Source organism: Pelophylax lessonae, assembly GCF_965119305.1.
Source record: "Pelophylax lessonae genome assembly, chromosome: 1".
NCBI lineage: Eukaryota > Metazoa > Chordata > Amphibia > Anura > Ranidae > Pelophylax > Pelophylax lessonae.
The window spans coordinates 87,941,583-87,957,638 of NC_138768.1; the positions used below are offsets into that span (position 1 = coordinate 87,941,583).

At 45.0% G+C, this 16,056-nt stretch overlaps 1 protein-coding gene across 3 annotated transcripts in view; it reads left to right on the forward strand.

Moving 5' to 3' along the window:
• The window catches only part of ZNF131 (zinc finger protein 131), a 48,570-nt gene that overhangs the window by 12,513 nt on the left and 20,001 nt on the right, over positions 1–16,056 (forward strand). For 2 of the 3 annotated variants that reach the window (XM_082251617.1, XM_082251618.1), the window contains 3 exons: positions 8,742–8,886; positions 9,359–9,713; positions 9,816–10,038. In XM_082251617.1, coding sequence (XP_082107743.1) covers positions 8,742–8,886; positions 9,359–9,713; positions 9,816–10,038 — 723 coding nt within the window. Of the gene's footprint in view, positions 1–8,741; positions 8,887–9,358; positions 10,039–16,056 lie in introns of all 3 variants that reach the window. The other variant, XM_082251619.1, reaches the window with a different exon arrangement.

Genomic DNA, 16,056 nt, shown 5'->3' on the forward strand with positions numbered 1-16,056 from the left:
CTGAGTTTAAAGCTAAATACCGGTGTTATGGCAGCAGATAGCTGCCATAACCCTGGTATTTTTTTAAACTGCAGGCGATGGGCTTTCCGATAAGGGTGGTCCCAGCGGCGGATTCACCGCGAGATCACCCTCCGGGATGGTGGAAGGGGTGCCCCCCCTCCTGCCGCGTCCCGGTCCTTTTCCCCGCTTACCGGACCCGCCGGCAGCGGGGAAAACGATTGGGTCCCGGATCCTCACAGACAGGATGTCGATTGAGGGCAAGCTTGCCGTCACTCGACTCTATTGTCTTGGAGGACCGGAGCGACGGCAAACGTCGTTGCCGAGCAACCGGCTTAAAGGTCCTTTTTTTTTTTTTTTTTTTTTTTTTTTTTTTTTTTTTTTTTTTTTCTTTTTTGTTGTCATTTTTTTTTTCCTTTCCAACTTTATTAGTGTACTTGTGAGATCTGAGGACTTTGACCCCAGATCTCACAAAAAAGAGGTCCTGTCGTGCCTATTTCTAATACAAGGAATGTTTACATTCCTTGTATTAGAAATAAAAATGATCAATTTTTTTTTTTTTTTTAAAAACGGTGTAAAAATAATAAATAAAATAGTAAAAAAAAAAAAAATTAAAGCGTCCTGTCCCCGTTAGCTCGGGTGCAGAAGCAAACGCACGCGGAAACCCCGCCCACATATGTAAACGGTGTTCAAACCACACATGTGAGGTATCGCCGCGATCGTTAGAGCGAGAGCAATAATTTGAGCCCTAGACCTCCTCTGTAACTCTAAGATGGCAACCTGCAGAAATTTTTAAAGTGTCGCCTATGGGGATTTTTAAGTACCAAAGTTCGTTGCCATTCCGTGAGCGTGCGCAATTTTGAAGCATGACATGTTGGGTATCTATTTACTCGGCGTAACATTATCTTTCACATTATGGAAAAAAATTGGGCTAACTTTACTGGATTCTTATTTTTTAATTCAAAAAAGTGATTTTTTTTTTCCAAAAAAATTGCGTTTGGAAGACCGCTGTGCAAATACGGTGTGATAAAAAATATTACAATAATCTCCATTTTATTCTCTAGGATCTCTGCTAAAAAAAATATATAATGTTTGGGGGTTCTAAGTAGTTTTCTAGCAAAAACAACTGATTTTAGCTTATAAACACCAAATGTCAAAAATAGGCTTAGCAGGCAAGTGGTTAAGAAGCACCTTTATGGATTGTTTTATATAGCGCTGTATTTCTTACATTTTTTTTACCATTTATACTTCTCCTAGTGAGGAAGTTTTTGATATAGCAGCTGTATATTTGCACAGTTATTTCCTACGTTTACATGGTTCACAGGTTTAGAATCGTGTCTAAGCACTGTGTCACTTTATAATTTATCAATTGCGCTGATTATTTACCCTTTCATATCTTTTACTCAAACCTGTTTACAGTCCCCAGGAAGGAAGGCATGGTGCGTCCCAATTCTGGACCTCAAGGCGCTGAACTGCTTTGTGCAGGTGGCAGAAGTTCAGAATGTAGTCCATTCGCATGGTGGTGACTTCCCTGGATTAGGGGGATTTTCTTGCCTCCATCGACATAAAGGACGCTTACCTTCACATTCCAATATGTGTCGGTCACCAGCCATTCCTCCGCTTTGCCATGGGAGAGGAGCATGATCAGTTTGTGGCCTTACCCTTTTGGTCTCACTTCCGCTCCTCGGTCCTTCACAAAAGTGTTGGCCCAGGTGCTAGTGTTGTTTCACAAGTGGGGGATCGTGGTACTGGGCTACTTGGATGACCCCCTCCTGCGAACGGAGTCTCCTACTGCTCTGGTGAAAAACCTGGAAATCACCATACACCATACGAACTTTGAGGGATTTTGGCTGGATTATGAGTTTTCAGTAGTCTGCTTTGGTTCCGTCCACAAAGCTGCACTATCTGGGTCTGACTCTGGACTTGACTCCAGAAATTGCAGGCTGCAATTAGTTTCCTGCTGTCCAGCAGATGGTTATCCCTCCTCCAGACTTGCATGCGGGTGCTGGGCCTGATGGTGTCTATCTTTTTTGAGGCGGTTCTGTATGCACAGTTCCATACGAGGTCCCTGCAAAGGAGATTCTGGCTAAATGGGACAGAAATCTGCAGTCTCTGGACAATCCGATCCGGCTGAGCTGGTGGCTTTGTTCGTTGGTGCTTCGGCTGGGCAAATCCCTCCTCCCTTTGTATTGCACAGTGATCACCAAGGATGCCAGCTTGTCTGGCTGGGGAGCCGTCCGCTGCAAAAATTCTGCTCAGTGGATCTGGACACTGGAAGAGTCCAGACTACCGATCAATGTCTTGAAACTCAGAGCGATCAGACTGTGCTTGGAACATTGGACAGATCGTCTTCAGGGATGTCCAGTGCGCATCCCTCTACCTACCAGTGGAGGTTGCCGACATTCTAAGGTGGGCAGAACGGTTCGTTCCAGCCCTCTCCGCCAGGCGTTGGACCAAGGGGAGTAGTCCCTTCATCCGGAAGTGTTTCATCAGTTGTCTCCGGTGGGGCACCCCCGAGGCATGATCTGTTGGCATCTCGGCTCAACGGAAAGGTGCAGAGGTTTGTGGTTCTGTCACAGGATCCTCTGGCAGACGCCACAGATACGCTGGTGGCCCCGTGAGGCAGTATCATTTGATTTACGCCTTCCCTCCTCTCAAGCTTTGGCCAAGACGTCAAGGCAGAAGGAATTCTGGTCCTCTTGGTGTCCCCGGACTGGCCTTGCCGAGCTTGGTACACAGATCAGGTGCGGCCAACTTTCCTTGAAAGCATCTTCAGGTAGGATCTGCTTTCCAAGGACCAATCTTCCATCCTCTTTGCAATCGCTGGCTTTGACGGCTTAAATGTATAGAGGTTTGTCTGAGTCTGTGATTCAAACACTGTTAAAAGCTAGGAAATCTACTTCTAGGAAGGTCTACCATCGTATGTGGAAGACGTACATTGCGGGAACCGCCGGCTCTAAAAAACAGTACCGGGTTGATGTCTTCACCTGTAGGCATCATCCCGGTACAACCACTTCTTCAGGCTGACGTACAGCTATGTCGGTTTACGGGACGTGGTTGACAGAACTATATTTTTAGGATAATTTTGTGTTTACAACACCAGTTTACTTCCAAAAAGACTATCACTTCTGTACTCAACCTTTTACTTAAAATTGAAATTTGAAACACAAGGAAGGGCGGGGCAACAGGATTTTCTTGGTACTGTCATGAGACCTCACAACATTTTTATTAGAAATTGTTTGATATTGCAAAACATCTTAGGTAAAATAAACCCTCTATAGGGCTGTACTACACCCACACAGTCGATATCACTTGCAAAGATGTGCAATGTAGTCAGTCAAACGCTGCATGTTTCGCAGTAGGCAGCTTCTTCAGGAAAAAATTTGAGGGAATGGGAGTTCTATAACAAAGAATGTATACAACATAATACGAATAACAATAGTGATTGACAATAGTTTAATAAGAAAATAGACATTAGCAGGTGGTTGCTGAAAAAATGTGGCCAAACCAACACTTACCCCAGAGGCCAAGTGAAGTCATCCCACGGCCACCGTAGATGCGTCAGGGCTGTCCTCACCAGGTGAGCATGGGAATAGACACATTTTGTGACTTTAATCAATTGTGAAGTCTCATGACGGTACCAAGAACATCCTGTGCCCCACCCTTCCTTTTGGTCCAGTACATGATATCATAAGATGTGGGTACGTGTACATTTGGCCTACAGAAAAAGGAGTTAAGTGTAAAGATAAGGAATCTGAACACAGGAAAAAGCGGTTACCTATAGACGCTAAATTGGCATTAAGGAGTTAATAGTACAAAAAATAGCTTTACTGAAAATGTGTAACAATACACAAGTACCTAAATTTGAATAATCCTACATCCATCACCACATAGAAAAATGACAACGTTGTCGCCCCCATCAAACATAACATAAACCCCCCCCCCTACAGGACGTCAGGATTGGGCCACAAACACAGTGGATCAGACGTACCCGTGTCAAGTGCCCCCCAGGTGCACACAGATAACTGTTGAAGTCTCAGTGAGCTGTTTGTCAGCCACAATGTTTACACTCTGCCTTATCATAACATCAGCTGTTCAGCTGGATACTTTGTGTTTTGTACAGCACACACTAAGACCCGGTTCACACTACTCCGACTTGTCAGGCGACTTAGTCGCCTGACAAGTAGCAATCCATTCTGTGCAATGGAACCGTTCTAATCAGAGCGACTCAGAAAAAGGTTCCTGCACTACTTTGGGGCGAAATCGGAGCGACTTGCATTGACTTCTATTATGAGAAGTCATTTGTAAGCCGCAATAAAGTCATGCTGTATGGGCGACTTCAAAGTCGGGGCAACTTTGAGTCGCCCTGGTGTGAACCGACTCTAAAGCTACACTGATTCCTGCTTGCCAGGGACAGCATCATCCTTCTGATCCAGCGTGGTGTACAGACATCCATTGACAGTTTTGACAGAGTCTACTTGGCATTTAAAGCGGAGTTCCGGCCTCGAAAACGTTTTTGAGATAAAAATACCCCCGGGACAGTCGGGGCTAGTGCATTTCAGAATGGATAGCCTCTGAACTGTCCCAGGTTGCACTTACCTTTTAGAAGAAATACTTACCTTGAACATTTCTTGTCCAGCGCTGCCATCTCAGGTGTGGGCAGCTGAAGCCAGCGCGTCCTCTTCAGTGTCCTCTTCGGTCCCAGAATGCCCTGCACTGGCCCCGCTCGTCACTTCCAGGGCTGGCGCGTCATCCCTGCACAGCTTCTGGGCATACCCAGAAGCTGTTTAGCAGGGACTGACGTGCCTGCACCGGAAGTGACGAGCGGGGCCGGTGCAGGCGCATTGATTCCTGGGAGTGATGACGTTCAGCTCCCAGGAGTCAATGCAAGCAGGAAGAGACGGCGTGGGCCGCAGAGGAAGGAAGTGGAAGAAAGGTGAGTATATTTTCTTCAATAACAAGGTAAGTAATTGGAAAAAAAAATCGTGACTATCCATTTGTTTTTTTTAGGTAATGTTCAGCAAGCGGATGGCCCAAAGTGGTTTTTGAGGCCGGAACTCCGCTTTAATGCTGAAGCTAATCACCTAATGGAGGCAGGACATACTCCACTGTTGGATTCTATGAATTGACACAACCATTATTAGCTATGCATAGCCTGTCCCTTTCTGCAGCCAACCTTACACAGTTAGACCAAGTCTTGGTCAGACACGTACTGTCTATATCGGGGGTGGGGAACCTACAGTTCGGGGGCCGTATGCGGCCCCCAAAGTCATCTGGTCCAGCTTCCCATGCAGCTGAGTCTGTGTCTCTCAGCTGATCTGTCAGAACGGAGCCGATGCTTCCTGTATAGTTCCTGCTCTGTTATGACAGTCTGAGTGAGTCACAGGCAGAGTGTTATCAAATGCACTCCGCCTGTGACCAATACAGGAAACATCACCTCTTCCAGCTAGAGCCAGCAGTACTCACAGCAGAGCCAGCAGTACTCACAGCAGTACCAGCCAGAGCCAGCAGTACACACAGCAGTACCAGCCAGAGCCAGCAGTACACACAGCAGTACCAGCCAGAGCCAGCAGTACACACAGCAGTACCAGCCAGAGCCAGCAGTACACACAGCAGTACCAGCCAGAGCCAGCAGTACACACAGCAGTACCAGCCAGAGCCAGCAGTACACACAGCAGTACCAGCCAGAGCCAGCAGTACCAGACAGCAGTACCTACAGCACAGTACCAGCCTGAGCCAGAAGTACCCACAGCAATACCAGCCAGCAGTACCAGCCTGAGCCAGCAGTACCCACAGCACAGTACCAGCCATCAGTACCAGCCTGAGCCAGCAGTACCCACAGCAGTACCAGCCAGCAGTACCTACAGCACAGTACCAGCCTGAGTCAGCAGTACCCACAGCAGTACCAGCCTGAGCCAGCAGTATCCACAGCAGTACCAGCCAGCAGTACCCACAAGCCTGAGCCAGCAGTATCAGCCAGCAGTACTCACAGCACAGTTCAAGCCAGCAGTACCAGCCTGAGCCAGCTATACCCACCAGCAGTACCCGCCAGCAGTTCTTTTCAAAACTTACCACCACAAAAAAGTCGACTGCTCCAGACTGACCGACACAAACCTGGAAAATCTGTTGCGAGTTGCAACATCATCAATACCAGCTAACATCACACACCTCACTAAAGAGAAGCAGTAGCAGCCATCACATTAGGGGTGCGTTAATTAAATGTTTGACCAAATATAACAGGCTAATTTTTAAGGTGATCATTTTGTAAGGCCCCCGAATGATTTTATAAATACCCAAATGGCCCTTGGCAGAAAAAAAGGTTCCCCACCCCTGGTCTATATGAACATTGCTCTTGTTGACCACTTGTGCGCACCTGGGGGGCACTTGGCACGGGTAGGTCTGATCCCCTTTCAGACCGTATCCACTGTGTTTGTGGCCCAATCCTGACGTCCTGTAAGGAGGTTTTATGTTATAGGTTTGATGTGGGTGACAAAGTTGTCATTTTTTCATGTCCTGTGGTGATGGATGTAGGATTATTCAAATGTAAGTACTTGTTACACATTTTCAATAAAGCAATTTTTGTACTATTGACTCCTAGATGCCAATTTAGTCTCTATAACTGCCTTACTCTTGTGTTGAGACTCCTTATCTATAAACCGCTTTTTCTGTAGGTCATTTTTTGGTTACAAGGGACTGCGCACACTGCGTTGTAGGTGTTACACTCTCCCCCCTTTAAGTCGCCTTTACATTTTGGCTTTACACGCCCTTTTTTCCTGAGCTGTCGATCACATTTACAATTGAAACTTGTTGAAAATGTCCTACCAAAGAAAGGAGCCCTCAAGAATCTCCAAAAGGAGTTAGCAAAGTTAAGAAATGGAAGTGTAACTTTTATTAAAGGGATTCTAAAGGCTTTTTTTTCTTTTTCTTTTTTTTTTTTTTTTTCTTTTTAACACACATGCTATTGTTTTGCATACGCAATCCTCTTCTGAGATCTCCTGCTGACACTTCTAGCTCCTCGCCTCTTCTAAGTGCCACCAGAGCAAGCCAGTTGCTATGGGGGAGTCATGCGTGCTCGCTCCCGAGCCCCCCCTCTGCTGTGTCTGAGCTATGAAGAGGAAGAGAGACGAATAAGCCTCTGCTCTTGTGCACATCGCTGGATCGAAATCAGGCTCAGGTGAGTATTTGGGGGGGGGGGGGGGCTGGTGGGGAGCTGCTAGCAGAAGGTTCTGCCTTTAAAACCATTTTAAATGTAAAATAGCTGGTTCCTACTCCATTTTAAATATGTAGTCCACTGAGATCTGTATGCAGCTCAAACAATGCCAGCTTGAAACGCTGGCCCTAGCGCAAACGCAGTTTGTAAGGTTTGAGGTTTACTTTTAGAAAAACTTTTAGGCTTCTTTCACACGGCCGCTCCGGATTTATTCTCCGCTGCGGGACTTTTTTTTTTTTTTTTTTCACGGAGCGAATGACACTTGTGTCATCCGCTCTGTATGTCCGCATATCATCCCATCCATTTGCGGATGATATGCGGACATAATGTAAGTCTATGGCATTGCGGATGTCAGCGGATGACACCGCTTACATCCGATTTTGCTTCCTTTACGTTTTTTGAACGGATGGAAAAAATAGTAGGGATGCACCGAAATGAAATTCTTGGACGAAGCCGAATAATAATGAAATTCTTGGCCGAAGGCCGAATACCGAATGCGATGTTTCGCATTTTTTAACATAAAATATGCCCATTAGCGTGCCCCTTAACATAAAATATGCCCATCAGAGTGCCCCTTAACATAAAATATGCTCATCAGCATGTCCCTTTGCATAAAATAAGGGGCACGCTGATGGCCACATTTTATGTCAAGGGAGCACTCTGTTGGGCACATTTATTTTCTTTTTTTTTTTAAGGGGCACTTTATATGTAATCTAATGTAATGAGCATAGCAAGTGGCAACAACATATGGCAGTCTGCACACTAATGCTTGTGCAGCTACCGTATTCTCCCCCAAATGTGCTCAGCTCCACATACCTGAACTGCAGCCAGGTCGGAGCCAAAAGCCGCGAACAGGGGGGCGGGGTGTGCACATAGTGTCACGCTCGCTGGACCTAGTGTGAAGGAGCCCCAGTCAGGAGCAGGGGGCGGGACGCGCGCGTGACGTCACACCCCCTACTCGCGGCCGGACAGGACACCGGCGGCGTGTGAGAAGGGAGCCAGGAGCTGCAATGAGGAAGGGGAGCGGTCCGGGCAGAAGCTGACATTGTTCGGCACAAAATTATTCGGCCTTTTGACTTATTCGGCCGAACACCGAAAGTGCTATTTTCTCTATTTTCGGCCGAATAATGTTCGGCCGCCGAATATTCGGTGCATCCCTAAAAAATAGGGTTCTGTTCCGTTCCAAAAAACGGAACAGAACTGAAAGGAGGAAAATCGGATGTCAGCGGATGGTATTCCGCTGACATTCGCAATGCCATAGACTTACATTATGTCCGTAAATCATCCGCAAAAAAATAGGATGATTTGCGGACATACGGAGCGCCCGTGTAAAAGAAGCCTTAAATATAGCAGTAAACCAGTTAGTTATTGGAGGAGAACCTCATTGTCTCCAGTGTGGTACATACCTAAGACTTTTAGGTGCTAGTTCAATCCCTCGGGTATAAAGGGGGAGACTAGAGGAGTATGTAATATTTTTTGTCTATAACTGTTTATGTATAAATACTTTCTTACGCTTATGATTTTTTTAACATAGGTGTGAGCAATATAGCATTCAAGCACCTGATAGAGTTTACATATACAGCTAAACTGATGTTACAAGGTGAAGAGGAGGCTAGTGACATCTTCAAAGCAGCTGAATACTTACAGATGCATGAGGCCATCAAAGCACTTGAGATCAGGTATTGCAGTTTTTTTTTTGTCTCTATTGTCTGCATTATTTATTCTAAACTTTGGTCTGTTGGTGTACTGCAAACAGTGCTGATATTCCTCATCTCCTTCAACCTTTCCTGGAAGCTCTGTGTTCTATCCTGATGTCTTTACTCCCCCTCTCTGCTCCTGACATCGTATTCCTGGCAGTGACTGTGGAAGCCTTGCATGACCTGTTGGGTAAGGTGGTGAAATCTGGCTGCTGGCTGAAAAAAAAAGCAGCACATCTTATTTTTCTTTTTATTTCTACATCAAAATGTCTGCAGAAATGGTCTGTCTGCTGAGGTTTCTGATGCCCATTGACAATTTTATTATCGCCTCTTTCTGCTGACTGTGATAGGGTCTATGCGTTTCTGGTAGAGATTACCACATTAAAAATATCCACATGTGCTCACAGGTGCAGTCAGTTGGTGTACCTTCAGTGATTTTACACATGTTTTCTAGGAACAAGGAGACTGTTTTAATTGAAGGGAAACCCGAGGAAGATGAAGGCCTTAAAAAATGGAATGTGGAGGATTCCTCTGGCATTCTTTCAGAGACCATGCCAACTTTAGAGGGTGAACCAGTGGAGATTGAAGTTGAAATAGCCGAAGGAACAATTGAGTTAGAAGAGAACATTGAGGCTTTGGAAGCAGTGACCTCGTCTGACCAGTCTGTCAAATATATCCAGACTACCGGCACATCGGATGACTCGGCTCTGGCCCTCCTGGCAGACATTACAAGCAAGTACCGCCAGGGGGAGAGAAAAAGGCAGCTTCAGGAAGACATTGCTAATGAAAATGATGCTGCTGGCAATCAGGTAGAAGGCATTGAAATTATGGAAGTTCATCTGTCAAATGTCAACAACATGTTCCATTGTCAGAAATGTAATCGTTCATTTAAATTGTTTTACCATTTCAAGGAACACATGAAAACACACACCGCTGACAATTTTAAGTGCGAAATATGCAATAAAAGTTACGTACGGGAGGTTGCCTGGAAGCAGCACCTAACCTGCTACCATCTGGAAGAAAGTGGGTCCGCCAAGAGGCCAAAGCCAGGCAAAAAAATCCACGTTTGCCAGTACTGTGATAAACAGTTTGATCATTTTGGCCATTTTAAGGAGCATCTGCGGAAACATACAGGTAACAACCACAGTGTATTTCAGTAAAAGACATTATTCAGCAACTGTAAGTCAAGCTGCATAGCACTCTGCTAACTACTTAGTGACTTTTTTTGTAAAATAAAATGGGTACAGTAAAGGACTGCAAATAAGACATGAAATACTCAGTTCATGCTGCTGATCTCTGCAGTAGTGAAAAGAAAACGCCAACTGAAGTTCCTGCAGAATGTGTTGGTAGATTGGTCTACTGAACTCTGCGGGGGACCAATCTGCCCAACGTTACTGTACACTGTAGGGGTCAGTGAGTGGAACCAAAGTGCACAGTGGGCACCAGCAAATTGACACTCTGGATTATGTAAGATCTTCAGCCCTTTATTGTACAGTTTTATTTTTACAATAAAGTTGCTTTAATGTGTTTGCAGATATTGGGGTTGAGAGGGTTTTTTAGTGTGTGTCCTCAGCTATATACTTTTAATTGGTGATTTTTGATGGCTATTGTTCCTGATTGTCCTAATTTTTGCATAGGAATCTGGCCATTGTACAAACTTTTAGTAAAACTTTTTGGTTTGGATCTTTTTTAATTTTATTACATGGTAGTGAAAAGCGAAGTAGAATTCTTAACCAAGTAAAAAAAGTATGCAGAAATTTTTTAGAATTTTGATAAAGTTTCTATGCAAATGGGAACATAAACATAAAGGTAATCCCATTGTAAAATGTTATCCAATTTGACTTAAAAACTGGAAATATAGTTTAAAGTGGTAAAGGTTCAGCTTTTGAAAAAAAAAAAACCCCAAACATGTCATACTTACCTGCTCTGTGTAATAGTTTTGCACAGAGCAGCCCCAATCCTCTTCTCGGGCCCCTCCCTTGCGTTCTGGCTATTCCTTATTTTTGACCAGTGCCCCCACAAGCAAGCCACCCTTCAGCTTTTACAACCACTTTAAAGCCCAATTTCAGGAAAATAAAAGGTCCTCCCTAACTGCTGGTTTCTGTCTAGGGGATGGTAAAAGCACTTTTATTTATTGGTAATGTTGTAAAGCACTGCGCAAACTGTTGGTGCTATATATATATAAATATATATCCTGTATGATAATCATAATTAAGCATCTGCTCCCCCAGCAGCCAGTGCTTTCTTCTTCTCCCCTACTCTCCAGCAGTGGGCTGTCAGCCTGCATCATAGAGCATAGAGGAGAGAAGAGGTTCCTGAGACTGGTCTAGAAGAGCGGAGGATTGGGTAGGTAAAAATGTTGTACTCCGTTCCCCTAGACATAAGCGAACAGTTAATCTTTGCAGTGCAGGCGCAGCCCCATTTTCCAGAGTTCAGTTTGAAGGAGAAGCAGTCACCAAGAGGCATTTGTACTAATCTGAATTTTTCATTTTTAAATTGTTATAATAGTTTATTCCCAACTGCCATGCATTATTTGTCCTGTAATCTCTCCCTCGGTTTACTAAAATGTCTCTCCAGGATAGGACTTGACAGGCTACCTTATCTTCCTCCTTGGTGGACTGATAAAATAATGTCTTAAACTTGTGAAATGGCAAAGGTGCTGTCAAGCGTGCATTACCCATTTCAATACCAGGCACTTTTACCCCCTTCCTGTCCAGGCTGATTTTCAGCTTTCAGCGCTCTTGCATTTTGACAATTGCACAGCCATGCAACACTGTACCCATATGACATTTTTAGCATTTTTTTTTTTTACACAAATAGAGCTTCCTTTTGGGTGGTATTTAAAGAAAAAGTAAACTCCCCTTGTTTTTTTGTACCTTATAGGTAAGCCTTATTATAGCCTTACCTATTGGGTACTATAAATATCTCCTAAACTTGCACCGTTTAGGATATTTTTACTTTGCTACGCTGATTGCGTCATTGGCACATGTGCTCTGAAGGAACTTGGCTTAGAACGAAGCCCGTGCCGTTTCTTCAGCGTCTGTTCCACGACCGGCGGCTCCCGAGTGACGTCATCGCAGCTCCAGCCAATTACAGCGCCGGAGCCCGTGGACCCTGGAAGAAACACCAGGGAAGATGTCTGCTGCGCCAGCGGCATGCGGGCACCACTGCAGGGCTTCGTTCTAAGGTAAGTATTTCATAATGAGTATGTGATGCACACTAGCTCATTATGCCTTCTTGTGTTGCAGGGTCTTTTTCTTTCACGGGGGTTTACAACCTTTTAAAATCACCACTGGGTTTTTTAATTTTGCTAAATAAACAAAAAAAGGCTAAAAAATTTGAAAACGTGTTTTTCTTCGTTTTATGTTATAAAATTGTGCAAATACTTTCTTCGTAGATTTAGGCCAACGTTTATTCTGCTACATTTCTTTGGTGAAAATAACCCTAATGAGTGTATATTATTTAGTCTGTAGGAAAGTTAAAGTCTACAAACTATGGTATATATACATGAAAATCGATCAATCCTGATGGTACTGAGTCATTTTGGTCTCATTTCCTAAGACCCAAAAACACCAGGACAGTACAAATACCCCCAAATGACCTTTTTGGAAAGTAAACAGTCCAAGGTATTTAGTAAGAGGTATTGTGAGATTTTTAAAGTTGTAGTTTTTTGTCACAATTTTTTTACATACTGTCATCTATGCAGTACAGTGTCATCAACTGGTGTGGTGGTGACCAGGGACACTGGTGACCGCGTGTGTAAAAAAAAAAAAAAAATAATAATTTTGGAATTTTTTTCTTTTTACATACGGTTACCATAGTAACATTACAACTCTAGGGAGTTGATCAGGATTTTTTTTTTCTTCTTGCGATTTTGCTTATAGCCGTGAATTTCATCACTGCTATAAGCAAACATTTTTACTGAATGAACAGTGTGTAGACACTGTGTAGTATTGTGATTAGCCACAGCTAATCACTTGGTACAAATATGCTGTGATTGGTCTTTCTGTACCATGTAATCACTGTGACCAGTCATCGCTAGCAACACAATTGTATACAATGAATGTGATGAAAGGAAGCCATCTATTGTTTACAATTGACGTGATCGGCTGTGATTGGTCACAGCGATCACGGGTTACTGGCATCGGGCGGGTGACAGCTCGCAGCGGAGCATGACCCGTTCTCGTGAGGACGTCCTATAATGATGTCTTCCCAGAACAGTAGGGTTCCCTCCCAAAAGTCATTTCACAATGAACTGGGCGGGAAGCGGTTAAAGTGGTTGTAAACCTCTGACATGAAATATGAAAAAAATCATCTTTTTCTTTCGTTCATTGATGGACACAGCTCCCTGGTATTAATAACCATTGGGTTATACTGCCCCTACCGGAGTAAGACTCTAGGCAGAAAAGCATTCTGGCTAAACCCATGGGCAGTCCTAGGGGGTATTTTCCCTCTCTCTGCTATAGCCACTCAGTTTTTTTTCTGCCTTGTCAGGAGTAAGGACCTAGTTCCTTGCTGGGATCTTTGGTCCTGGCAACATTATTTTTTTCTTTTTAGAAAGAAATTTATTCTCCTGGATTTTTCCTGTGACATCTACAATCAACTTCTGGACAGGGCGACGTGCGGGATAATCTAGATCCAGTGGTCATCCTAGTCTGGCCAGCGAGACCTCAGCTCCGCGCTAGGTCGTTAAACGCCTCGCGAGGTCGCCTACGACCAGGTCTTGGCCCAAGTGGCAGCATTCCTCCTGGCCCCCCATTTCGATCAAGAGGGGTTCTGTCTGGAACTTTGCCAGCCTGGTTCCTGGTATGGTGAGTAGCTGTCCCCCCCCCCTCTCCCCCTGGAGGGTTTTGGGGTGGACGTGGGCCCCTCCTTGGGACAGTTGGACCCCCGGGTTCCCCTTCTTCCCGCAGGCACACCCCCCCCCCCACCCTTGCAGAGTCTCTCACCTGCTCCCCAACCCCCCTCAACATATGCTGGGGCAGTTTAGGTGGTCTAGCCGCTGTTCCTGGGGTGGGGGCAGGGCGCTTAATAGTGATGGGAGCTGGGGGAGGGGGTACACTCTGGCTGGTTTGTCAATGAGACTGGTATTCACCATTGCCTTAGTGTCACAAACTCTGACCGAGTGGGCTGAGCTCTTATGCCGTCACCCGGAGGGGGAACAGCTCCCCCTGCCTTTGCCGAGCTGGCGGGCGAGATGGTCCAGGGGATGCAGTTTATCTGTGATGCCTCTTTGGATGCGGCTCCCCTGATTGCTCGCCTCTGTTTTGGCAGTGGTCCTTTGGCGTGTTTTTTTGCTCAAGTGCTGGTGTGCGGATCAGACTTCAAAAAAGGCCTTGACTGATCTTCCTTTCCAGTGAGATCGCCTGTTTGGAGCTACCCTGGATGACTTGACTTCATTAAAGGTCTATAATGTAGAACGGCTCAATTGCATGTGTGTGTGTGTATGTATATATATATATATATATATATATATATATATATATATATATATATATATATATATATATATATATATACACACACATAGTGTGTGTATGTGTGTGTGTATATATGTGTATGTATGTATGTATATATATATAATATATATATTATGTATTATATATATATAGTAAATTGTTGGCATCCATTACAAAAAACGGGGAAAGAAATCCTAGGGGAGGATTTTCCCAAAGAGAACGGGGGAAAAGGGGATGTTTGAGATGCCGAATGAATGGGATTTCATAAGAAATTTGTGGAATATATATTAAGCAAAAGATATATGTAAAAACATAAACTTTATTTCAAGGTAATACAAGGCAGTCTTGAAAAGACTGTTGTAAAAAAACACATCAATTTCTAAAAAACCTGCAGTACATGGTCAAACACAAATTATGGGGGAAGGGAATTTGGGACTTTAATCAAGACTCCTAACCACCAGAGTCTCCATCCCTATTGCATGAAAGCAAAAAAGCAAAAGCAAGGTTGGGACTTTACATGGTCGTCTCTCCAGGCTTGCATGCGGGTGCTGGGCCTGATGGTGTCTACCTTTGAGGCAGTTCCGTTTGCACAGTTCCATACGAGGCCCCTGTAAAGGGAGATTCTGACCACATGGGATAAGACTGCAGTCTCTGGACAATTAGATCCGGCTGAGTCGGGGAACGAGGGAGTCTCTGATATGGTGGCTTCGTTCTCCGGCGCTTCAGCTGGGAAAATCCTTGCTCCCCTTGTATTGGACAGTAGTCATCACGGATGCCAGTCTGTCTGGCTGGGGAGACTTAAGCTGGTTACACACTATCCAACTTTTGTGGTTAGATTTCCTTCAGATTTACCTTTTCTATGTAGTGCAAGGACCTGCCAGATTGCATACAAATTGAAAGTGTTTAGGTTTGACCTCATATTATATGGTTTTGGTAAGTCTAAAGGAAAAAGTCTTCAGAAAATCTTATAGTGTGTATGGCCCTTTACTCTGCAAGCATACTGCTCAGGGGGTCTGGATGCTGGAAGAGTTAAGACTACCAATCAATGTTTTGGAACTCTGAGCGATCAGACTGTCTGGTTCATTGGACGGATTGTCTTCAGGGTTGTCCAGTGCACATTTAATCAGATAATGCCAGGACCGTGGCTTATGTCAACCACCAAGGGGGCACAAGAAGTGTCCTGGCGGCTCTGGAGGTACCTGGCATTCTAAGGTGGGCAGAACGGTTTGTTCCAGCCCTCTCCGCCGTACACATTCCCGGGGTGGAAAATTGTCAGGCGGATTACCTCAGCCAGAAGGTGTTGGCCCACGGGGAGTGGTCCTTTCATCTGGAGGTGTTTCATCAGCTGTGTTTCTGGTGGGGCACCCCCGCGGTGGATCGGTTGGTGTCTGAACAGAAAGGTGCAGAGTTTTGTGGCTCGCTAAGGGATCCTCTGGCAGATGCCACAGATGCGCTGGTGGCCCCGTGGAGTCCGTATCGGCTGATTTACGCCTTCCCTCCTCAAGCTTCTGTCCAGACTTCTACACGGAATTGAGGCAGAAAGAATCCCAGCCATCTTGGTGGCTCAGGTCTGGCCTCGTTGGGCTTGGTACGCCGATCTGGTGCGGCTGGTCGCTGACGATCTGCTGTCCCAAGGACCAATCTTTCATCCTCTTTACAGTCACTTGTTTTGACGGCTTGGCTGTTGAGCGCT